The sequence below is a fragment of the Schistocerca gregaria genome, chromosome 3, assembly GCF_023897955.1.
Source record: "Schistocerca gregaria isolate iqSchGreg1 chromosome 3, iqSchGreg1.2, whole genome shotgun sequence".
NCBI lineage: Eukaryota > Metazoa > Arthropoda > Insecta > Orthoptera > Acrididae > Schistocerca > Schistocerca gregaria.
In genome coordinates, this window is record NC_064922.1 from 78,381,261 (window position 1) to 78,408,173 (window position 26,913).

The 26,913-nt window shown below is 42.5% G+C and overlaps 1 protein-coding gene across 3 annotated transcripts in view; it reads right to left on the bottom strand.

Annotated features, from left to right (window-relative positions):
• Positions 1-26,913, bottom strand: part of LOC126353937 (activated Cdc42 kinase Ack) — a 403,423-nt gene that overhangs the window by 358,486 nt on the left and 18,024 nt on the right. For all 3 annotated transcript variants that reach the window (XM_050003203.1, XM_050003205.1, XM_050003204.1), the window contains exon 2: positions 3,524-3,631. In XM_050003203.1, coding sequence (XP_049859160.1) covers positions 3,524-3,616 — 93 coding nt within the window. In that variant the 5' untranslated portion in view covers positions 3,617-3,631. The remainder of the gene's footprint in view (positions 1-3,523; positions 3,632-26,913) is intronic.

Consider the following 26,913-nt stretch of genomic DNA (forward strand, 5'->3'; position numbering starts at 1 on the left):
ATGTTGCAGCCTCATCTGTATTAGCTAGAGGAGCCACAAATAAAACCAGCTTAAATCAAACTCAAAGGGCAGAACGAAAGCAATCTATAAACGCTTCTGAACTGGCAGAAGAGACAAGCCTCCTTAGCACATAAATTTCTACCGGGAAAGCAAGTGCCAGAGAGAAACGACACTGACTATTGTCACATCACCACAGCCGCACTTTTTCTACTGAGCATAGTCCTCCTTTCGGAAGAAGCACAAGACAGTTCAGATCAATCTGTCATTCTGATTCCAGTGGACTGGATACCCTGATCATAAAAGCAGCAGAAGGAAAATGAATATGTGATGTGGGGGGCGGGGGGGGGGGGGGGTGTGCAGGGGGGGGGGGGGAAGTATTAAGGATAATGCATTCACTGTAGCTAGTAAATTGGGAAGAGAGAGACAATGTGCAAGAAGTCTAGAAATGAAGTAAGTCCCATTGCGTTAGAGTTAAGGGACAGGGCAAGGGGTCCTGTACAAATGTATGAGATGAAGTGATAGTGTTAAGGACACCAACTGCTAGAATAATTCTTAAAAGAGACAAAGCACGACCAGTTACCAAGAACTCTAGTGTAAAGGATAATCTAGTTTGGTCAAACTGAGGGACAAGATCTTGATAAAAAGGAAGGCAGTATAGCATATCGGCCATATTCTTGTCATAAAATCCACCACAGTGGAAGGGAGTTGCAACAGAATCAGCCATACAAAGGCAAGAGTGTTATACACTGCAAAGCAAAACTAGGCTGGAATGTGTTGCAAAACATTGCCAGCGGGGCACAGTAAGCAACAGCCAATGCTGCAACACACTAGTGGAAGGACAGAAGCCTTTCTTCACTTGCCATGATGGATGTGTTTAGAGTAGATGCCTTGAGACCTTAGCAATCATACTCTGGAGCATACAACTGCTCAGCTATTCATGTACTAAAATATTCTCTTCTCAGTATCACAGCCTACACCACAAGCCTGTGACACCCAGAGCGACACCCTGGAATCCACTACAGGGTCGGCTATTTGACCACGAGATAGGGCAGACTTCCTTGAGTCATAACAAGCCACAGCTGGAGAAGGGAGCCACCTGCTTGCTGGAGAGAGGTAATAGCCAGCATCAGATGCACAACCATGGTGTCATCACATTTGCAGCTGGAGACGTCACTGACAGCGGCATTCAGGTGACGCCATGCTCAGTCCCTCTCTTTCCACTATCAGCAATGCCGGATGTTATTGTTTCGCATGAGACACAACTGGATGCCTCCACCGAGCTGTTCCAGATGTACTGTGGTCGAGGACTTGAATAAAGAAGTTAACTGAACAAATCCACTATTGTCCTAACGTCTCATTTCACTCTCCACGGATGACAATCTAAGGGGCATCTAACAGATTAAATGGACCTCTACATGTTCCGTACTTATTGAGAAAACTGGTTCGTCAAAACTTAAATATATTGAAGTGATGTCACACTATCAATAATACTGACAAAAACTGTCAGCTGACAACATGGTTTGACAAAGTTAAGATCTCAAACACCCAAAAGAAATTATGTGCTGCAGTTATATCAGCCATAGCTACAAAGAAATGACTGATCACATTTTAATTTACTGACAAATCAGAATCAAAGACCCAAAACTTTTGATATATCACTTTCCAATGAGTTCTGCATTGTACGACAAGTTATTAGTGTTGACATGAGATAAAATAGAGAAGCAAAATACGTTAGGGAGAGAGGCAATCACATTCACAAGAGATTAGGAGTAACTCAGACATGTCTGGCAACAGAATGTCATCCTAATGCTCAAATTTTAGTTTTGAGGTCCATCAATAATGGTAATTAATATTTGTAGGATTGACAATGTATTGCGAGTTTGAAAATATATTGAGCATGTGAGAGCCCATAAATTAGCATTCATCTTACAATCAAGATGAAGATTTGGGTACTGAGGTACAATTTTATTTTGAACAGTCCCAAAGAATAGGGCATACTAAACAATATTTGCATTCAAACAGGCTCGAGATCCATCGATATGTCTAAGCGCTACATAAAGTGTAGACTTCGCTCGAACAATCAGGTGACATTTGACTGTCGACACTAGAGCAAGGGATACGTGAGAAACTATGAACTAGCCACTACAACAATATAATGCTCAGTTTAAAAACTGACAAGTTTTGTGAAACACAAGAGGAAATAACATTAACTTCTATAAATCTACAAACCTTTGTTGTATTTAAATGGGTTTACAACAAAATTTCTCATATATGTATAGATTCTGTATGCACAAATTTGTGCTGCTTTTTAAGTAGGTAAAGGCAAAATTCTTGTGCTTTAAAAACCATTACTTGATTCTGAACCCAAGTTAATATTTTATTTTGTTAAGAGAAACTAATGATTTACTAAGTGGGTTGCAAATGAGAAATCCAGTAACTCTACACATATTAGAATGCCAGAGAAAATTGTTACCATTTATTAATCAGCATTAGAGAAAGATGACGAAACGAAAAGGAAACTTATTCCAGAATGAAGTAAATAGACTGTTGTGGAGAGAGTACAAAAAGAAATCACTACATCGAAGGACGATCAAAACTTCAACAAATGGATTAAACAGTGAGTATGAACTTTTGTTTATCTATTAAATGTTGCTGTTACATACAATCTGCACCCTAGAAGATTTTGCCACCCCTGTTTCACTATCGCTCAAGCATATCCCTAGCTACAGAAAATTGGAAGAGAAACAGTGACCCAGCTTGGTGAGTGAGGGGAGGGGAGGGGAGTGTTGAGCAGGCAGAAATTTCATTGTGCAGCCAAATATACTGTGTACTTTCATTTTTTATGAACATTCAGCATGTTTAAACTGCCAATTGCCTGAATCCCTTTGCACTCAGATTCAAACTGACTTTCAAATTGGACAAATACTCAATGGCAGCACACATTTCTGCATAAGATGCTAAAGGCTACATTGGGGGGGGGGGGGGGGGGGGGGGTCAGTGGTGTTCTTACATGTTTTGTACAGAAATACTGTCACTGCTCACTGTATGGTGCAAGAGTGGGCAGTAACCACTACCTCAGAAATCGCAACATATTTGGAAAAGAAAGCCAAATATTTATAACAACAGAGATATGAGGTTTACAGCTGTCCTGTTATCACGACGATGATGATGAATCAAAATAGAGGTACCAGACAACAGGCTAAGCAAACAAGAAAGGCAGTGAAGATAAAACCAAATGCAAACAACTTCTTTTAGTTTATTTCACCTTGTATTATTAAAATGTAGACAATCAATAAATGACATAAATTTAGAAAAGTGTAATCCTTTGCATCAATAAAAGTTGGTAATTTTTTTTAGTTAGAATACATTTAAAAAATTTTTTTCTTGGACCCTCAGTAAAAAAATGGGCAGGTCATCTTATACTCAAGTAAATATGGTACAAATTAAAGATCTTCAATAAATGGCACTCATGTAATTGATCTGAAAACAAATGGCATTCAGCAGAAAAAGTGATTATTTGTACCTGCAAATCATCTCTGATTCTTGACGCAAACTGTTCCAACTGGACATCCTGGAGAAGCTCATACAGCCACTCAATACCATCTTCACTCGCCATTGTGTTGGTAACATGCTAAACAGATAGGAAAAAAACATATCTCACAAAGTAGCAAGTTACTTGTGTTGTAAGTGATAATATATTGGTGATAATGCTATCTTAATATGGAATCAAACCATATGACATACGTAACATAAGGCTAAGTTTAAATCCCTGTATTCTCATGTAACGATTATCATCTTTTCAATGTCATTGGTCAACAAAATATTACAGGTGCTTCATAAGGGTAAAATCAGTGGCATTTTGCAAAACAGTTCTAACTCAGTGGAGAAGTAAAAGTGAAAGAAAATAAGAACATATATGTTGGAAATCTCTCTCTCTCTCTCTCTCTCTCTCTCTCACACACACACACACACACACACACACACACACACACACACACACACACACACACACACACACCAATTTCACACAGATACAACGAAAGACGATAATGGCCGAAAGCAAGCTGCAATTTGATTCAGAAAAACTGACCATAGCTTATTTACATAAATACTTAGAGCTGTATGCAGGGGAACTAAATATTGACTGACTGCTGCTAGCACAAAGTTGTGTTTGAATGGTTTTGGTAATATCTGCATAATCAATCAGCATTTCTCCTCAGCCTCCAATTAGGAATTCAAGTAAACTTTTGCACAGCTGTTAATAGAAAAGAAGAAACTGGAGCTCAACTGAATGAAGAGGAGTTATCTCTAATAAACAATGGAAACTACAAGTAGGAATAACAACAATGCAGGAAAAGACAGATTGCACACACACACACACACACACACACACACACACACACACACACACACACACAACGGAAAGCACACTTCATCACACAATTGCCAAATCCAGAATCTCTGGCTGGAATGCAACAACACCTCAGATGCAAGCAGCAATCAGAAGGGGGCGGGGAGGGATGGTGTATGGGCGGGGAGGGAGCCCAAGGCAGACTGGTGGGGTGTATTGAAAAGCAGAACTGGGTTTCCATCCGGACCCGGTAACTTATTTGTTTGCAACTCCTTCAGTTGTTTCTCTACGCAAGGGATGCTTATTAATATGTCATCCATATGGGAGTCTGTCCAGTGGTCAAATAACAGTATATTTATACAATTCTCCTGTGCAAATGAATGTAAAATTTAAAACTTTGGCTTTCGTTTTGGTATCTTCAACTGTGACATCAAACTGGTCAACAAGTGACTAAATGGAACCCTTAGACCCGCTCAGTGATTTTACATAGGACCGGAATTTTCTCAGGTTCTCTGCCAGAGCTGTTGCTAAAGTATGACGGTGGTAGTAGTTGTATGCTTCACACATTGATCTATCATAGATGCATGAAAATCTTTACTAACCTTTGCCTGTCATTAGCTTGTTCTCTTTTGAACTGAGAGTGCAAAACCTCTGTTTCCTCAGCATTTGACAACTCTTGTTATTAAACTACAGTGGGCCTTTGCCGTCCTTAATCCACTTACTAGGCATATAAATCTCCAACAGAACAGAAGACCAGTCCAAGTCGCAAATATTTTACTTTGTATTCATTAGATTACTAGTTTTGGGCTGAGATACATTTTCAAATCAACATAACAAAGTCAAAAGTAGCATGAAGATGTCAAAAAATATAGAATGTACATTAAATCTTTGGAAACTCCCTATTTGACTTTGTTACGTTGATTTGGAAATGGGTTACAGCCTGAAACTAGCCATCAAATGAAAAAAAGGTAAAATATTTGCAACCTGGACTGGCTTTTAGTTCTATTGATTAACAGATGATGTTGACCCAAGCTACTCCAACATGATGGATATCTGTATATAATTCTCCAGACCATGATTTACAATCTGCTTAAACTTTGCGCATAACTCCTCTAAGTTCAGGGTATCGGAACTAAGTGATGTTAATTCACTGTCTAAGTGAGGTGCTAACAAACGCTTATTTGCTCTTTCAAGCAGAAACACTCTGCTATCCTTCTTAACTGATTTCTAAACCTTCATAACCACAGCTGCTACAATGTCACATTCACTAATTCCCTTTTCTATGATGACATTGTTGACAAGGTCTGGCCTACTTGTAGCTACAAAGTCTATGACATTTCCATTGTGTGTGGGCTGCCAAACTAGCTGCTCAAGACAGTTTTCTGAAAACTGTGTTCAAAAGTACTTGGCATGAATGTGTCTGTACCCTGCAATGACTCCATATACAACCAGTCTACACACTGTAAGTTCAAGTTGTCTCTAATTAGTAATGCATGATCTAGGTATTTGCCATAGACATTCTTTGAATTACTCTAGAACTGCTACAGCAGAATCAGGTGGCTGATAAAAACACCCAACAATTAACTTGGTTTCACCTAGACCTGTTATACACAATCAGATGACTTCACTGTTACACTCAACTTTGACCTGAATAGAGACAACATTTTTGTCAACTGTGATGAATGCTCCCCCTCCTAGGGCCTCTTATCTGTCTTTCTGATATACATTCCATGACTCACTAAATATCTCTGAGCTTTCCACTTTAGGTTTCAGCTCTCAGTCTTAAGAGAAGACAGTCCTGGAGGACAGTAAATTCGGGAACTTTGTTACAAATACTTCAATTTACTAACACAATTTTGACAGTCAAAGTGTCTTTAGTCTGAATGCTGCATACCAACCAGCGAGTTTTCATCAGAATACTTCAAACTACTGCATAGCATAAGAAACCCTCACATGCACTCCCCAAGTACTCTACTACCCAAGTAGCTGCTTCCTTTATGTAGTGCACTCCTGACCTATCAAGAGGAGTCCTACAAATCCCCAGGAAATAATGCAATGTTAGAAAGCTGCAGACAAGACTGTCTCAGAGTCTACGAATCCTTTGGTTGAGACACTCTGCTTGTTTCCAAACAAAGGGCCCCTGGGAAAAGTGCTACAAACTGGTAGCTCTGTTTGCACCCCACACGAGGCCAGCAGCCTTCACCACTTCCACCTGCTACCTGTATGAGCTGAGGATGCGCTCAAAACTCTTGCAGCAGATGTCGGTGATGACTGCAACCTCTACGCTTGATAGTTGCAGGCTAGCCTGCCTCCACCTCTTGGATGAGGACACTCAGCAGGTATACCAAGTGTACATTGGCTTCCTTTCTACCCCTGAACACTATCTGCCTAAGGGGCTCCCAGTAAGTAGTAAACTCCTCCCATGGGCCTGCTTGGACCCTGCTGAAGGAGAGGAGACCTGTCCAATCACACAGTGAACGAGCAAGGCCATATAACGAGTCTCAAACATTGGCCCTCCACCTTCAGCGATATGTATGCATTACCACTCGCCCCTTACTCTGCTGTGAGGGCAGATCCATTGCATCCAGTACACTATGAGTTGCCTCAGTAACAGAGCCCCCCGGCAAAACAAGCGACACCTGAGGTGTCCCCTGCAATGCGGCAGATTCTCAGCTACAGCTACGCCCAAAGGTAGCAGCCTGAATGTGACTGACTGTAGCCAAAAGCGCTTTCAGATGTTCGCAAACTGTGGCCAGCTCCTCCTGCATCTTCACACAGCATGCATATGCCCCACTCAACCCAGAAAGACTGACTGAAGAAGTAAACTATAAAAGCAGATATAGATAAACAACTTGCTACCCTTGCAATGATGATGCTTTAATGAGCTATGTAGCTGTGTGATCAGAAGAAACGAACACTGTGCTACAGACTGCCCAAATTTACACTTACATAATGCAAGCTTACACCTCCTAAATGGAAACAAGCATAAAATTTAATAAATATACTATGATGAAAAGACAGAAAAAGAAACGCTTAACTCGCCGCTCTGTAGATGTTTATCAGGCGAGAGTTGGAGCCTCACTGACTGGTTTATTAACCCCTTCAGAACCCAAGGGACATGTGTGTCCCACTTCACTTTTTTGTGCTTCACAACCAAGGGGACAATAGAAACTCACATCTGTAGTGTGCTGCCATATACTAGAAGCATCTAAACACACTAGGATCGGCAACATTCAGCAGTATGTATACTGATATATGTAAGATCATACTTAATAAGGGAAACTAGTACGTAAAGATGGGGGTGTAAAAATTGATAACGAAGTTGAAACGAAAATATACAGTGTTTCAAACTAAATGCCATTAGGAATATTCAAAAAAGTCACAATACATTTGTAATGCACTTAACCCATTTATGTTCAAGTTCAAATAATACAAATGGCAGAGAAACAAAACTTAACAACTTGAAAATCAGATCAATTGAATGTAGAGCAAGACTCGATTTCGATTCCATTAAGGAAGAATCTATATTTGAAAGCTGCTGCGTAGAGTTAGGGCAAAATACTGTAAATTTATCTGTGTACACAATTCCAGGTGCACAAATAATGAAACATTTATTGTCAAAATTCCAGTGTCTATTGCAAAAACTTCAAAAAGAAACCAAGAAATGAGTCATAATAACTGCTGATTTCAATACAGATCTAGCCAGTGACATCAATAACTCAACAAAATTCATTGGTATGATTCAAACATCAGGTTTCAGCGCAAATTTCACTGATTTCACTCGAGTAACCGAAATGTCTGCAACATGTATAGATAATATTTTAACCAATTACACTTATGATATGGCAAATAAGTTTTGTTCAGATTTAGGACTTTCTGATAACTGTGCTCTGTTTATGGAGTTACCAAAAACAGTAGAATCTTGCTCGATAAAAACCTACACCAAACACCAGTTCAGAAAATAAATAAATAAACTTTTTATATCATAGATTAAATAAGGTGGAGTGGTCTATAAATCATAGTATTTTATGCTCTGAAAATTTTGCTTCTTTCTTGGAAAAATTCCTGCTCGTTTTTAATGAAACTTTCCCCCTTACTGTACATCATACAAAAGGAGGAAATAAAGTAAATTGGATTACGAAGGAATAAAAATCTCGAGTGCAAGAAAAAGACTGCTACATAGGGAACTAAAACATAATAAGAGTCCTGATTTTGTTACCTATGTAAAAGATTACAAAAACATTTTAAAAAGTTGTAAAGGCAACCAAAGAACTGGCAAATAATAGATTTATATTGGATGGTGAAAACAAATCAAAGGCATTATGGTCAGTGATCAAAGCTGAAACAGGTGCCACAGGCAGAGGATGGAACTATCAAGATAAGAGGATGGAATTATTGTAAATCCTGCTCAAATTTCTGAATTGTTTAATGAATTCTTTATAAATGTAAACAAATCTAATGTCAATGTAGCAGAGTATCCAGACACGGTAAATTTCTTCAACAGTGAACAACTTGATGGTGAATCTTTCAGTACATTTACAAAAACTACAGTAAAAGATATAGAAAATGTAATACTGTCACTAAAAAGTAAAACATCAGCAGGATGTGATGACATACCAACAAGTGTTAAAAACAGTCAATAAAATAAGAGCACAGCCACTAACTACAATAGTTAACCAGTCCCTTCAAGAAGGTTATTTTCCAAGCACACTGAAGTATGTTGTAGTTAAGCCACTATTAAAAAACGGCACAGAAGAACACACGAGAAACTATCACCAAATCTCACTTCTTCCATCACTGTCAAAAATATTTGAGAAGGTAGTCACCACACAAATTCAAAATTGCATAGAAAAATTTAAAATAATCTCAAAAAATTAGTATGGATATCAAAAAGGCAAAACCACAATATCTACTATAAATAAATTTGTTGATAATATTAGCTTGTCTCTAGACAATTCACTCCTTGCTACTCTGTAAACTGGAAAAGTATGGAATTAGCGGCACGGTATTAGAATGGTTTAAATCCTATCTAACCAGCCGAAGACAAAGTGGTTATAACATCAGAGAGAGGAAGTTATACTTCAAAATGGAAAACAATTTCACATGAAGTACCCCAACATTCTGTATTAGGTCCCATTCTGTTTTTGTTCTACATAAATGATCTGTCACTTAATATTAAGCATCATTCAGTTTTATTTGCAGATGATATCTTCAATCATTAAAAGTCAATTACAGATCAAATTCAACAAACTACTAAATACTTCAGAAAACTTAGATAACTGGTTTGATTTAAAAGGGTTAAAACTAAACATGGAAAAGACTGAGTTAATGCAATTTAAAACAAAACAAGCAAAATTAAATGATATCAAACAATGAAACATCCAGGATGGAATGTAATAATACCAGAGAAGGAAAATCGCTACTTACCATATAGCAGAGATGCTGAGTCTCGATAGGCACAACAAAAAGATTCACACAATTACAGCTTTCGGCCATTAAGGCCTTTGCCAGCAGTAGACACACATACAAGTGTGCAAGTTGCGTTTGCGTGCATGTGCACATGTGCTTTTGTGTGTGTGTGTGTGTGTGTGTGTGTGTGTGTGTGTGTGTGTGTGTGTGGGCGCGCGCGCGCGCACGCGCTGCTGACTGCCGTAATAGCCAAAAGCTATAACTGTGTGAATCTTTTTGTTGTGCCTATTGTGACACTGCATCTCCGCTATATGGTGAGTACCAATTTTCCTTCTCTGGTAAAATTAAATGATATTCAGGTCAGTCACAGAAACCAGGATTTGCAGGAAGCTAGCTGTGTGAAATTCTTAGGAATGCAACTAGATAAAAATCTATCATGGGGGTCACACATACAGTACCTTGCAAATAAATTAAATAGACTAGCATATGCAATGAGAATATTGTACAATGCTACCAGTATGGGCATAACAAAAGTAGTATAAATTGTACAATGCTACCAGTATGGGCATACGAAAATTAGTATATCGCAGCTACTTTGAGTCAGTAATAAGGTATGCAATTGTATTTTGGGGTAACTTAATCCATATTTGTCGATTACTAAAACTTCAGAAAACAATCATTAGAAATATGCACAATGTACAGCAAAGAAAATCATGTCACCCACTCCTAAAAAATTCTGAGTATACTAAGTGTTCCCTCATTATACATATATGAGCTGATTATCTTTGTTCACAGTAACCCTGATTTATTTGTAGCAAATCATTTTCAACATGATTAGAACACCAGAAATCAAAATAATTTTATGCTGCTCACCCATAGTTTAAAACTTTATGCTCAAACTCCACATTATACGGGTATGAAAATTTATAACGAAGTGAAAGGAAGAGAATTACTCACCATAAATTTAGAAACACTGAAAAAATCCTTAGATAAGAAACTAGTGCAGAAATGTTACTATTCAGTAGAAGAATTCATAAATGACAACCTGAAAATTTGAGCAGGAGAGAGCAAATACTTAGGACTGTTAATCTTAAAAGTTTGTTACTTTGAATAAAAAATATTAATTGCTTAATTAAGTAATTATTCAGTACTGTATATTATATTATTGGTACTACAAAGTAAATTGTAAATCAGTTTTTGTGTTTTGACGAGTCTGCTGTACTTTTAAGTCAATGGCTTGAAATTGTATGTTGTGAGACAATAAACTTCTACTTCTACTTGAAACCATTACAGACTTCTTCCCGAGAAACAGCTGCATTCTGCTGGAATTTTTTCTATGCAATACACTTGTTTAATCGCTTCTGTGAAAGTTTTTGCATATTTTTCAACTTCTCTATTGTAAACAAGCATGGTAAGCATAATAACCATATTTACTGTGTTTCTCATCATTTATCTGTAAATATTAGGTGGAATTTCAGTGTAAAATGTATTTGAGTGACTTGGGAAATGTTTTTAGTTTTTAACTGCATGAAATATCAGTCACATGGCCAGTGGCACATATTTGTTCCACATATTATTTATAATTTCGTTACACATTAGACATTTTGGGTTTATTTCTTTCTCTGTGTGATGCTACATCACATGGCTCAAAGTCTTCATAAAATAATAATAAAAATAACAACAAAAACAATAATAATAATAGTAATAACAATAACAATAATTTGTTGCACAATACAGTGTGCTAACCCAATTGCAGACCTTTTTAGAAATGTCACATCTGCTTTTTGCTTCCTGATAACGAAGAATTTTCGGAGGAAGAAGGTGATGGTAAAAATGCAGATGAACTCATCCATCTTGATGCATCCAATAGTACATTTATTGATACTACACCATCTAGGATATTGGCTGAGTCACCTAGCTACGGTCGTCACGACAATGTTGACAGTGCTAAAATGGAGGTGGCTGAAAATGATGGTATTGTGTGTGTGTGTGTGTGTGTGTGTGTGTGTGTGTGTGTGTGTGTGTGTGTGTGTGTGTGTGCAGTAAAAGAAAATGTCACTGAAATTACCAATGACACTACAAATGAAGTTATTATGTATGCAGAACAAGAGAATGGGGCTGAACATGTCAATGAAACAAACAGAGTGGACTGACGACATAACTTATTTTGAAAACGTATCAGCATCTCTTGGTGAAAGTGCAGATATAAAGTTAGATTTTGGACAAAATGATAAAGAAATAGATTATTTTTTACAATTTTTACTGATGATTGTTTGAGGAAGGTCAAAGATGAGACTAACCTCTATGCAACTCAAATATGTAACAACATTAGTAGAGGTAAAAGGGTAAGACAGGCCAGCTGCAATAGGAAAGATATTGACGTTGAAGAAATAAAATATTTTATTGGCATTCACATTCTAATGGGAATACATAGGCGGCCTGAGCTGAGTCACTAGAGGTCCACCGACCCACTTTTAGGTGTAAGTGCAATTTCTCAACTTAAGGGTAAAACCAGATTCAAAAAACTGACTGAAAACATTCACTGCAATGACAATACTACAGCAGTACCAAGGGGTGAAGCTGGCTGTGATTGACTGTACAAATTAAGCCCAATAATTGATGCTGTCAATAACAATCTGAAAGAAGTATACACTCCATCAAGTATTATGGCTGTTGATGAAAGTATTGTCCCATTCAAAGGGTGTTGTTCTATAAAGCAGTACCTTCCAATGAAACCTGTAAAATGAGGTTACAAAATTCGGTGTCTAGCCAATTCAAAAACAGGTTTCGTAACCCAGTTTGAGGTGTATACTGGAAAGAAGAACACCCAAGACTCATCGTTCAGTTTGGGAGAAAATGTTGTGCTCCATCTTACTGAGTATATACACAGTCTTGCTGACGAATTGTGTTCGATAATCTCTCCACCCCATACAATCTGATGAAGTCGCTAAATGAAAGAGGACTTTTTGTAGTTGGAACAGTGAGAACAAACAGGAAGGGACTTCCAGGTATGATGAAGAAACAAGACAAATTACAATGGGGGAAGTTTATGTTCAAAACAAAGAGATGTGTTTCAGCAATAAAATGGCAAGGCAACAAGACTGTGACGATACTAAGTAATTATCATAGCCCAAAAGATTTAACCTTTGTCAATAGGAAAAACAAAGATGGTACTTCATCAGAGGTCTTCTGTCATAAAGCAGTTTCAGAGTATAATACATTTATGGCAGGTGTGGATCACTTTGATCAGTGCATGAGAGAAATGCAATTGGAAGGCGATCTCTTAACTCGTGGCATCGTCTTTTCTTTTTCGTAATTGACCTGGCAATTGTTAACAGTTCCATAATGTGGAACTGTAAGCATGGAGGAGGACATAAGCAGTTATCCTTTTGCCTTTCACTTATCAGACAACTAACAGCAGGTCATGAAATCAAAAGAAGAAGAAGAAAAAAAGAAACAAGCCGGGTGTGAAGAGCAAACCAGATGAAGTTCGCCTTCAAACTGGAAAACATTTCCCAGTAAAAGACACAAGGAAACGCTGCAGGTTCTGCAGCACAAAGCGAAAGGAAGTACGAACCAACATGATGTGCGTACAATGCAAAGTTTCTGTATGGGCACATCGCTGCTTCGAAGAATTTCATAGAAAATATATGTTCCTGATATCGGCGTCGGTAAAATCAACATCAAAAATCATTTGCAATATAACCCTTGTATTTGTATAAACTGGTCACAAAAATTAATTTTTTTTGTATAAGTTGCAGCTGAAATTTAATGTTCTTTCTTATGCTCTCTTTTTATCCAAACCTTTGCAATACTCCCACCTAATGACCAATGGGACACATAAGTCCCACTTAAAATATTAAAGAAACTGGTCATAGCAATCTCACACTTTTTATACATTTCACTTTAGAAGCTATTCCTTAAGCAAAACACAAAACAGAAATTTAAAAAATTGAGCAAAAAATTATTCGGTCATGAAAGGGTTAAATGAATGGACGCTTGTCAACAAAACAAATGAGCAACTACTGCACTACAGATCGAATAAATTTGCTCTTACAAAAACGTGAGATTAAACCTCTTAAACAGAAATACACGATTCAGCAAGCAAATTATGCATAGGAAATGGTCACTTGAGTGTATGCCTGGGAGAGCAATCACTCTAGACATCAGGCAAACTGTATGCTGCTGAAGGAGTGATGCAGGTGTGACAACAAATGTGTAGAGTCTGAAAGAAATGTGGGTTCGCCTACATTGAGGGAAACATTGTTAAACTGGACCAGATTATCTGCCAAGAGTGTCCACCTCACACAGACTCTGGGAGAGACCTGCAGTCGCTGAGCAGCAAGAAACGTGTTAGGAGCTGGGCACTAAGCTACAGTAAGAACAAGCGACAGGTTTAAGCAGATGTTAACAAGAGGAAATATTGGCTCGCAAACAGGCATTCAATGAAATGATGCAGCTATGTATTTCATCTTACGATTAAATCATCAATGAACTGGAGTTCACTTCTCAGGTGAAAGTTTTAACATACTGGGGTGAAGCATGAAAGATCATAGCTTTCTTGAGATGGTATTTTCCTTTCTTGTGGGCAAAGGACAGCTGGGGATTGTGACAGCACTAGCAGCTACAGTTCTGCTTAATGCTAGCTGATGACACATTGACGCATACATTCCACAGTAGGACAGCTGTATGTACTTACAGTTTAAAGATTGCAGATACAATGACGACAATCACCTTGGCAGCTTTGGAGCACCTAGTTTCACATGCATTGGACTGCAGGATTTGAAAGCAGGAGGACATTGCTCCACTACTTCTTCAGTGATAGGGTTTTCTTCATTTGGCTGAACAGCTGTCTCTAATTTAGAGGATTGATTAGCGATTAGTGACAGGAGTAGTTAGCCGAGAGAGGCTTTTGGATACAGCTGCTATTGAGGAGGAATAATGAATCTCTCTATTTTTCTTCTTAGTTGATTTGCTTTTGTCTGATAAGGATATGGCTTTCTGGTGACCACAAGTACACTGGAAACCTTCCACGCACACAAAACAGGTTCTCAGACATGTGAGTAGCTTGAAATTTTTAAATAAAATTCTATATGATGTGATTAGTGGAAGCTTGCTCTAAATGTAGAAAAATGTAAATTAACGTAAAAGAGTAGAAGAAAAAATCCTGTAATGCTTGAATACGCTTGAATACAGTATTGCAGTGTGCTGCTTAATGGAGTCTTGTCAAATATCTGGGTTGGTTGGTTTAGAGGAGGAGGAGGGGGGGAGGGGGGGGGGACAAAAATGTGAGGTCATCGGTCCCTTGTTCCTAGTAAAATAATTGCACAAGTGAAAGAAGAAGAGAGACACAGCACAATAACAGGTGAATGGAGGAACCTGAAGAATGACAGGACAACCAATACTACTGTGGACAAAACAGGAAAAGAAAACCACGGAGGGAAGCAAGAAACACGTAGGAGGGATAAAAACAAGAGGGCAGATGACTGTGGCTGGCCAACCACGAGGAGAAAAAGGAAATGCCAGCCACTCTGAGACACATTAAAACATCCAACCTAAAATCATTAGCGTCAAGAACGCAATGTGACAAACGGATATGTGCAAAAACTTATATAGAATGATAAAATCCACTGTCGCATATAAAACGTAAAACTAAATTAGCCGATGAGGTGTTGTCAACTAAAATTAATGGCAATGAGTCCGGTACCTGAAGAGTCCATCACGGCACCCAAAGCATCGCAGGACAGCCAAAGAAGGACAGCGCACCAAGATATGGGCCACTGTCAGCCTGGTGCCAGACCAACACTGAGAAGGGTCATCACGGTGCACGGTGCACAAGGTGTGTCACCCAAGCGTGGCCAATGTGGAGCCCACAGAGAACCACAGAGACCCTGCGAAAGGCCCACGTAGAGGTCTTCCACACATTTGTAGCCTCTTTAATGGCATGCAGTTTGTTGTGCGTACTGAGGTTATGCCATTCCGTCTCCGAAAGCCACAAAACCTTGCGATGTAATACTGAACGCAGGTCAGTTGCAGAGAAACCAATCTCCATAAGCGGTTTCTGCGTGGCCTGTTTGGATAGCCTGTTGGCAAGTTCATTGCCTGGGATTTTGACGTGATCTGTGGTCCAGACAAACACCACTGAACGACTGGACCATTCCAGGGCATAGATGGACTCCTGCATGGTCACTTCCAAAGGATGACAGGGGCAGCACTGGTCGAAAGCTTGTAGGCTGCTCAAGGAGTCAGTACACAGAAGAAACGACTCCCCAGGGCATGAAAGGATGTGCTCGAGAGCATGAGATATAGCCACCAGCTCAGCAGTGGCAACACTGCAGTTTTTGGGCAAGGAATGCTGTTCAGTATGTCCTGCATGGACATACGCGAAGCCCACGTGATCATCAGCCATTGAGCCATTGGTGTAAACCACTCGATGGCCTCGGCACATGTCAAGAATCGAGAGAAAGTGACAGCAGAGAGCCACAGGATTAACTGAGTCCTTAGGGCCATGTGCAAGGACCAGGCGAAGCCGCGGCCTAGGTGTACACCATAGAGGTTTACAAGAATGGACCTGAAGTATATGTAGTAAAGGCAAGAACTCCAGTTCAGAAAGAAGACACGAACTGCAATTGGAAGCCCTGACCTGGGCCGCCGATGCGGGAGATGAATCACCGTGGGTGAAAAAGGAGGCGATAATTAGGATGCGCAGGAGAACTACAAAAGTGTGCAACATAACTGGTGAGCAGTTATGCACACCTAACCTGCAATGGAGGGACTCCAGCCTCCACCATTCCACCATAATGCTGGTCACCGGACTCTTCTGAAAAGCTCCTAGGCGAACGCCACAGTGATGCACTGGGTCGAGTAAATGCAATGCTGAGGACGCCACCGAACCATAAACCTAACTCCTATAGTCAAGGCAGGATTGAACAACGGCTCTGTACAGCTGCAGAAGTGTAGAGCGATCTGATTCCCAGTTCATGTCACTCAGGCAATGGAGGGCACTGAGGTGCTGCTTAAGCTGACGAAGGAGATGTAGCCAAGTCAGTCAGGGAAAACCAGTCTTAGGAATCAATATGTCTCCATTACAATGAGTGGACCGTCATGAAGGTAAAGTTCTGGTTCCGGATTAGCGGTATGACCCCAACAGAAGTGTATAGCACATGTCTTGTGGATGAAAGTTGGAAACTGTGGGCTAGAGCTCACGACTGCGCCTTGTGGATGGCTCCCTGAAGGTGCCACTCAGCAACCAGTACTGGTGGAGCAGTACGAATTGCACAAGTCGTCTAAATACAAAGAAGGCAAGACCAACAGCCCTACAGCTGCTTCTAGACCATTAGTGGTCACTAAAAACAGAAATACGCTCGATACAGAACCCTGCGAGACCCCATTCTCCTGGATATGGGGGGGACAATGGGAGGCACCATCTTGGACACAGAAAGTATGAAGCAAAAAAAAAATTTGGATAAAACTCAGGAGCAGGCCTCTGAGACCCCACTCATACAATATGGCAAGGATATGATGTCACCAGGTCGTGTCATACACTTTTCGTAAAATCAAAAGACAGCAACCAGGTGTTGGCATCTGGAAAAGGCTGTTTGGATGGAAGTCTCGAGGGATACAAAATTATCAGTGGTAGAGCGATCGTGGCGGAAGCTGCCCTGACATGGAGCCAGTAGGCCATATGACTCCTGGACCCAACCAAACCACCGACACACCATACATTCCAGCAGCTTACAAAGAATGCTGGTGGGGCTGATGGGCTGATAGCTATCCACATCAAGTGAGTTTATACCTGGTTTGAGCACCGGAATGATGATGCTCTTCCGCCACTGTGAAGGAAAGATGCCATCGCACCAGATCCAGTTGAAGATGATGAGGACATGCCGTTGTAGTCAGAAGAGAGATGTTTAATCATTTGACTGTGGATCTGATCTGGCCCAGGGGCAGTGTCGGGGTAATGTGCAAGGGCACTGAAGAGCTCCCACTCTGTAAATGGGGCATTACAGGATTCACTGTGGCTTGTAGTGAACGAGAGGACTTTCCCTTCCAGCTGCCGTAAGAGTGTGCGAAAGACTGGGGGTAATTCTCCAATGCAAAGGCTAGAGCATAGAGATCGACAATCGCGATTGCATCAGTAGATAATAAGCCATTTATGTTAAGACCGGGAACAACTGTTGGCGTCTGGTACCCGAAAACAAGTTTCATCCTAGCCCACACTTGAGAAGATGACGTATGGCACTGAGTGGTCGAGACATATCTCTCCCAACACTCCTTTTCCATCATTTGATAAGTTGGCAAACACAGACACGGAGCCATTTAAAGGATATGAGGTGCTCCAGGGAAGGGTGCTGTAGAGCTCGCCGAACCTCCTTGATTGCTTCAGCGACCTCTGGCAACCACCACAGGACTGCCTTTCACAGGGGCCACGTTGAAGAGCAAGGGATCGCATTTTCTGCTGCAGAATTGATTGTTGTAGTCTCCTGCTCAAACATTGCATCAATGTTCCCATGTGGGGGAGATTCAATGGTGACAGCAGAGTTGAAAGTTTCCCAGTTCGCCTTGTTTAAAGCCCATCTGGGCAGGTGTCCATGGGAATGACACTGGGGCAGTGACAGGAAGATGGGGAAGTGGTCACTAGAACACAGGTTGTCATGTTCTCTCCAGTGGATATAAGGAAGAAGGCCTGGGCTGCAGAGTGATAAATCAATGGCCAAGTAACTACCAAGAGCCACACTGAAATGTGTAGTGGCCCCAGTATTTAAGAGGCAGAGGTTGAACTGAGACAGTAAAATTTCGACATGTCTGCCTTGGCCAGTAAGCACAGTACAACTGTAAAAAACAATGGCAACCTGTAACTCCTGTAGGAGTGTTCGAAACAAAGAATGGAACACCATTGGAGCGATGAAGGCTTTCAGACTCCAGAAGAGATCCATCAAAAACCATGGCCAAGAAACTAACCAAGAGGGTTGGTCAGGAGAGAAATTTGAGAAGAGTACAAGGAGGAGAGATGGACGTCACGGTAGAGACAAGTGAGACAAAACCCAACTGGTACAGCGTGGGCAGAGGGCGAGCGCTGACTTCAAGCCGCAAAAAGAATAGAACAGTAGGGGTGAGCAGGGGAAGAGCAGATAGTGATAACTTAGGAAAACAGAAGCTGAGACTGTCGAATCAAAAGGGGATAGATCCCAGTGTCAACAAGAAGACTATCAACAGGGTTAGTGCAAAAGGTGCTGGTGGCTAAACGGATACCACATAGTGAAATGGCTCCAAGAGGAACAGTGTGGAAGGGGCAACTACTCCATGAAATTGACAACCACAGTCGAGACGAGTCCAAACTAACACCTCATAAAGGTGGAGAAGGGTTGTACGATCCGCACCCCAAGAGGTGTGGGCACGGAAGCAAAGAACACTGAGCTTACGAAAACAGCCAATCTTCAGATGACGAATATGGGGCAACCATGTACACTTGTTGTCAAAAATAAGACCCAAGAAATGGAACTGAAGGACCACAGTAAGGTGTTGGGCACCAAGGTAGAGCTCTGTATCAAGCTGGACTGTTGTACAGTGACAGAAATGCACCACCCTCTATTTATGGGGAGAAAACTGAAAACCATACAAGAGTGTCTACGTAGAAGCACAGCCTGTGACATCCTGGAGCTGTCATTCCACAGAGACCATCAAGTGGGAGGTAACCCTAATACAGGTATCATTCACATACAGAGCAGGGGTGACCAACTGTCCAGCAGAGACCCCCAAGTTCACCAATAGTGACTAGAAAAAGAAGATCACTTAATACAGAGCCCTGGATACAGGGAGAGCTGAGAACAGAGCCAACCGGGGGCAGGAACTGACAAATAAAAATCGGGAGCGGGCCCTGAAGACCCCACTCATTGGGTGTAAGGAGGATGCGACAGTGCCAAGCTGTGTCGTAGGCCTTACGAGGGTCGAATGAAACTAAGACAAGATGGCAGAGCTGAGAAAAGGCCTGTTGAACTGTGGTTTCCAACTGAAGCAGATAACTGATTGGAAACCACTCCCCCCCCCCCCCCCCCCCCCCCCTGGAAACTGTACTGGTACAGATATAATAGGTGCCAAGATTCAAGGACCCAACTGGGCCAATGAGCCACCATCTGATCTAGTAACTTGCAGGGGACATTTGTCAGGCTGATGGGCCAGTAACTATCAAAGGATAATGGATCCTTGCCAGGTTAAGGACAGGAACTACAATACTGTCCCTCCATAGAGATGGGAAAAATCCTGAGAGCTAAGTACAGTTAAACACCTTGAAGGGATACTGTCATCGTAAAGGATTAAAGTGTTGAAGCAATTGCTTACGAATGGAGTCAGGGCCAGAAGTTCAATCATGGGAAGAAGAGAAGGCCAGAAGAGGTTCCCCTTCAGTAAAATGTTCACTGTAGGATTCCAGCTCACAAGGAGTAAAACACAAGAGGAAAGTTTCAGTCAGCCGTCTACAGGGAGAAATGCAGCTGGATAGGAGGCTCACGCTGATCGAGTCACAAAATGGGTCGTGAGGTGTTCTGCGAGAACTGATGGATCTGTACAAAGGCCACCTGGAAGGGCAAGGCCTGGAATGGAAGACTCCTGCTGAAAACTTTGGAGGGCGCGAAGTGCAGCACACACGACACAAGTGTACAAAAGAACCTAGAGAGGAGGCACAGCATTCCCAACACACCCATTCTATCTGTTTGATTAAGTAACAGGCTTTGGCATGAAAATGTTTAGAGGTATTCAAACTGGTGGAGAACTGGTGCTGCTTAAGATGTTGCGAGGTGTGACAATGATCACAGATAGCGGTGGCAATGGCCATGCACCACCACAGAACAGGCCGATGGCCAATGGTGTCATACGGGGAATGGTAATACTGGCAGCATGGATTTCTTGTCAGATAGATCAAGGAAGAGTTCACCAACGCAACCTGACACAGAAGGTCAAAACATGGCCTCGGAGTTATATAGACGCCAATCAGCACAATGGAAAGCCTAGAAGGGCAATGTGGTCATGGCCATCAGGAGGTGGGAAAGAAACGAGGGAATCAAAGGGAAATTGTCACTATCACAGAGGTCATCGTGTGAGAACTAGCGTAATGAACGAAGAAAGGGAGTGGAAGAGCATAAGATCAGAGACAGTGCCATATGTTGCACTAAAATGAGTAGAAGAACCATTACTACAAGGGCACAGGTTGTGATCCGCAAAAAATTGGCCAATGAAGAGCCCCAGACTAGACAAAAAAGCACTTCCCCACAAAGTGTGATGGGCATTAAAATCTCCTCCAAGGAGGAGAAAGGATGAGGGGAAATGCTGAAGTAAGACAGTTAGGCTGGCAGATGTAGGTGGCCTGTCAGGAGGGAGGTACAGACTGCAAATCGTGACTGCAAAGTCCAAGTGGACCCAGGCAGAAACTGCTTCCACTGTGGTAGCAAGTGGGATCCACATACTAACAATATCCATACAGACCAATGTGCAAATACCACCGGAAACCCTCAAAGGGCCGGCCTGGCTCTGAACACAAAGAGTTATGTCTGTTTTGTTTTAGGGTTCAAAAGCAAATAGGGTCATACACGCCCATGCCAGAAATGTAGAAAACGAAGACAAAGAGGTATTAAAACCGACTAGACATTAATCCGAACTGACAGAAGAGAAGACAACTAAAAACAGGGACGTGGAGAAATGTCTATAAAACATGCCATAGAGAAATGGAGGTCCCGAACTAAAAATTAAACATCCTTCGAAATTTTGCCACAATAGATAAAAAGTAAAACGTGGTCAACAGTGCGCACATCATTCACTAAGACGGCTGGTAACTCAGACAGCAAACACAGACGACAACATAAGTGGTTAAAAAAAGAGCATTCTGTCAGGAAATGGGGGACCATCAAAGGTTGAGCGCAATCAGTACAAAGTGGTGATGGCTAAAAAGACAGTGCCCAATATGCAATCCAGCTAATACAATCTCACGGCGAGAAGGTCTAGAGGTGGTCATCAAAGCTGCTGGGAGAGGTGTAATAACCCAGAGGTTGTTCCCAGGAAGGGAGGACCAGTGGTGAAGCTGACGTGGCACGACCTGCTAAGAGACGGCAACACAAGAGATCGTCGGAGGGAATGTAAGAACTAGCTGACTGAGGTACAAGGACTGGAGCCTCGACAGCAGTGTCAGTGGCCTCGTTTCCTGTCAGACCAACACGATCAGGAATGCACAAACATCACTGTGGCTCCATTAAGAGAAAGCAAGTGACAGCTTTCCTGGATCCGTCGCACAAAGGGATGGACGGTGTACAGCACACAGAGGCTTTTGAGGGCACCAAGAGAGTTGGATCAGATGACACAACTGAAAAGCCTGTGTTGCCAGATGTACTGAGTAACCAGATAGAGGACAAATAGCTCTTCTGTAAATACCGAGCTGAGTTCCTGAAGCCAATATCGAAAAACACCGGTGCCAATGACGGAGGCAAACCCGACCACGACAGACAGTCCGAGAGCCGTCACACAAAGGTACTATCGTGAAGTTCACGGAAAATCGGTTAGTGAGAAACAGTAAAATGAGATTCCCAGATAATGACGCAAGTTGCCGAGTAAAAAGCAATACGGAAGTGTAAACATGTGAGGTGATGACAGAATCCATTACAGTTCCGTCAAATAATCACGAACTGGGCTGAATAATCGTGGAACAGGTATCCAAATGTGAGGCAAATGGACTGGAACCAATTATGCCACCAGGTCACCATCCGTCACCGATGATGATGAGATGACATCCGTAAGTAAGGTTTCCTCCACCTCCTCTTTCATAGATTGAGGAGGGCACAGCACAGAGGGAGAGCTGGCATCTGCAAGATATGGAACCAAAAGAGAGTGGGAGACCTTCATGTGCACAGACTGTGTGCCCCTGGCCAAGTTGTGGTAGCAGGCCTCCAGCCTGAGTGACGCCAGGGGGAGGGATGCGGAGAGCAGGGTGTGGGAATCACTTGGGATAGGAGAGGGGGATGGGAGTGAGATAAGGAAGAGGGATGAGGGAGAAAAAACACAACAGAGGCAAAAGTAGAAGTTGTCATCACAGGTTGAAGACTGTCCAATTTCTGACTAGCCTCAGTGTAAAATAAACGATCTAGGGACTTACGCTCTTGTATCTCCTTTTTTTTTCTTGTAAGCTAGGCAATCTGGTGACCACGGAGAGTGCAGGTCGTGATAATTTACGCACACAGGTGGTGGAACACCAGTGTCCCCCCCTCGTTGGGTAGTGTCCACAGTCACCACGTAGAGGGACAGCTGTACATCTGGGAGACAAGTGCCCAAAACACAAGCACCAAAAGTGCTTCACGGGTGGCACAACAACATCAACAACACTTCATGTTAACCTCCTCTGGGAGGGTACCTTCCTCAAATGCCAGAACAAAGGCACCGATATTGATGTCCTTACAACCTTTCTGCACATACTGAACAAAATGAATGCCCCATCGTTCCAGATTGGCACAAAGTTCCTCATCAGTTTGAAGGATGAGACCCCTATGAAAAAGACTCCCTGGACCACATTCAAAGATAACTGAGGTGAAATGGACACAGGGATGTCACCAAGATGATAAACACGAAGAGCTGCGGATCGTGTGGCAGAAGTAGTTTTGATCAACAGGGAACACCTGATCTTACTGAGAGACTCCATTTCACCAAACTTAATCTGCCAGGAAGTTTCATATCAGCGCACACTCCGCTGCAGAGAGATAATCTCATTCTGGAAACATCCCCCAGGCTGTGGCTAAGCCAAGTCTCCGCAATATCCTTTCTTTCAGAAGTGCTTATTCTGCTAGATTCGCAGGAAAGCTTCTGTAAAGTTTGGAAGGTAGGAGGCGAGGTACTGGCAGAAGCAAAGCTGTGAGGACGGGGTGTGAGTCGTGCTTGGGTAGCTCAGTTGGTAGACCACTTGCCCGCGAAAGGCAAAGGTCCCGAGTTCGAGTCTCGGTCCAGCGCACAGTTTTAATCTGCCAGGAAGTTTCAAAAAATAATGAATTTGTGGCAGTGCATGAGACCCCGTCTATCTTAGCATAGCCCAGGTAGTGGGGAATGTGTGTCACCCCAAGCCTGAGAACCTGGCTCACATCACATGATGTAGTCAGGGAAGGAGAGGCTTGGTTGGTTGGTTGGTTGGTTTAAGGACGGGAGGGGGAGGGGGTGAGGGGGGGGAGGGAACAAACTGCTAGTCATCGGTCCCTCGTTCCGATTAAAATAATTCCACAAAGGTGGGAGTAAAATAATGGAGACATACAAGACACAGCTGGAAGAATGAGAGGGGCAACAAACACTAAAATGGACAAAATCAGACAAGAAAACCACAGAGAGATGCAAGAAACAGATCAAAATAAGAGATCAGATTACCATGGCTGGTTGACCCTGACAGTAGAAAGGAGAAGCCAGCCGCTCTGCAACACATTAAAACCTCCACCCTTAAAGCACTAGGGTCAAGGACACAGGGAGCAAAGGACATGTGCCAAAACTTAGATTACATGATAAAATCCACCCTCATGAATAAAACGTAAACTGCTATTGAGGCATTGTTGCCCAACATCGAAGGTACACTGCTGGGAAAGTTAAAAGTCTACCGTAGAGTGGCTAAAAGTGGGCAGTACAGCAAGACGTGGATGACTGTCATTTGTGGGCCACGACACCGATATGAGGACTCATGACGGAAGAGGTAACGATGCATTAGCCATGAACGGCCAATGTGGAGCCCGTAGAGGACAACTAATTTCCTGCGAGAGGTCCGCATGAAAGACTTCCACACATTCTTAGTATCCTTAACATTATGCAGTTTGTTGTGTTTACTGTTTCCCATTCCATCTCCCAAAGCCGAAAAACCCTGCAGCGTAAGCCAGAATGCAAGTCAGTTTCGGAGACGCCCATTTCCAGAAGCGATTTCCACATAGCCTGTTTGACAAGTTCGTTGCCTGGGATTCTGACATATCCTGGGATCCACACAAACTCCACTGGACTCCTCGATGGGCACTACCACAAAATGATTTTGATAGCACTGGTCGATAGCTTGTAGGCTGCTCAAGGACTCAGTACACAGGAAAAATGACACGCCAGGGCATGAGCGGATGTGCTCAAGACCACAAGATATGGCCGCCAGCTCTGCAGTGAAAACACTGCAACCACCTGGCAAGGAGTGCTGCTCAATATGTCCTCCACGATCATACACAATGCCTAAGTGGCCATCGAGCTGTCAGTGTAAACCACTTAATGGCCTCGGTATATGTCAAGAATCGAGAGGAAGTGATAGGGGAGAGCCACAGGGTTAATGGAGTCCTTAGGGCCATGCGAAAGGTCCAGAAGAATTTGCGGGCTACGTGTACACCATGGAGGTATACGTGATTGAACCTTGAGGAGAGGTGGTAACAGGAAGGATTCCAGTTCATACAGAAGGGACTGGATGCAAATGGTAATCCTAAGCCCTGACCTGGGCTTCTGATGCGGGCGATGAACCGCCATGGTTGGAGAAGGAGATAGTAATTCGGATGCGCAGGAGAACTACGAATGTGTGCAATGTAACTGGTGGGCAGTTGTGCACGCCTAACCTGCAATGGAGGGACTCCGGCCTCCTCCAAGACACTGGTCACCAGACTTGTACTATAAGCTCCCATCACTAGGCGAATGCCACAGTGGTGCATTGGGTTGAGTAAACTTAACTCAGAGCACTGCAGAACTATAAACCAGACACCCATAATCAAGGCAAGATTGAACAAGAGCTCTGTAGAATGGCCAGCATAGAGCAATCTGATCCCAGTTCATGTTGCTCAGGCCGTGGAGATCACTGAAGTGATGCCAGCACATCCACTTAAGCTGACGAAGGTGAGGTAGCCAAGTCAATCGCATGTTGGAAACCAGTCCTAAGAATCAATGTCTCCACTACAGTGAGTGAATCATCATTAAGATAAAGTTCTGGTTCCAGATGAATGGTACGATGTTGACAGACGTCCATGACACATGACTTGACGCCTGAAAACTGGAAGCTGTGAGCTAGAGCCCAAGACTGTGGCTTGTGAATGGCTCCCTATAGGTGCTGCTCAGCAACAACAGTACTGGAGGAGCAATATGAAATGCAGAAGTCATCCGCGTACAGAGAAGGTGAGACCGACGGCCCTACAGCTGCTGGTAGACCGTTAATAGGAGATGTCTCTTGTAGTCAGACAAGAGATGTCTAATCATCTAACTGTGGATCCGATTCGGCCTAGTACTTGCGTCGAGGCAATGTTCAAGGGCGATGAGGGGGCTCCCACACTGTAAATGGGGCATTATGGGGTTCACTGTGGCATGTAGTGAACGAGAGGACTCCTTTCCATCCATCGTTTGAGAGTGCGAAAGGCTGAGGTATAATTCTCAGATGCAGAGGCTTGAGCTAGTGCTCAGCAATTGCATTTGCATCTGTAGATGATACACCTGTTGGGTCTGGTAACCAAAAAGACATCTGACCTTTGTCCATACTTGGGAAGGTGACGTATGGCACCCAATGGTCAACACATACCTTTCCCTACACTGCTGTTTCCATCATTTTATAAGCTGGCGAATGCAGGCACGGCGCCGCTTAAACACTATTTTTTTTTTTTTGTGCTCTAGGGAAGTGTTCCATTTATGTCACTGTAGAGCTTGTCGACGATCTTTAATTGCCACAGCAACTTCTGGTAACCACCAAGGGTCTGTCTTTTGCCAGGGGCACCCTAGAGAAGAAGTGATAACGTTTTTCGCTGCAGAAGCGATGGTTGTAGTGACCTGCTCAATCACAACATCGATGGCACCGTGTGGGGGATTCAACAGTGACAGCAGAGGTGAAGGCTCCCCATTCTGCCTTGTTTAAAGCCCACCTGTGTGTAGGCATCTGTGGGAATGATGCCAGGGGAGTGACAGGAAGATGGGGAAGTGGTCACTACCATACAGGTCGTCATGTGCTCCCCAGTGGATAGATGGGAGAGGTCCTGGGCTGCAAATTGATAAATCAATGGCCGAGTAACTACTATGAGCCACACAGAAATGTGTGGTGCCCCAGTATTTAAGAGGCAGAGGTCAAGTTGGAACAGCACTTTTCGCCATCTCTGCCACAGCCAGTAAGCATGATGCTACCCCACTAGGGGTTATGGACATTAAAATCT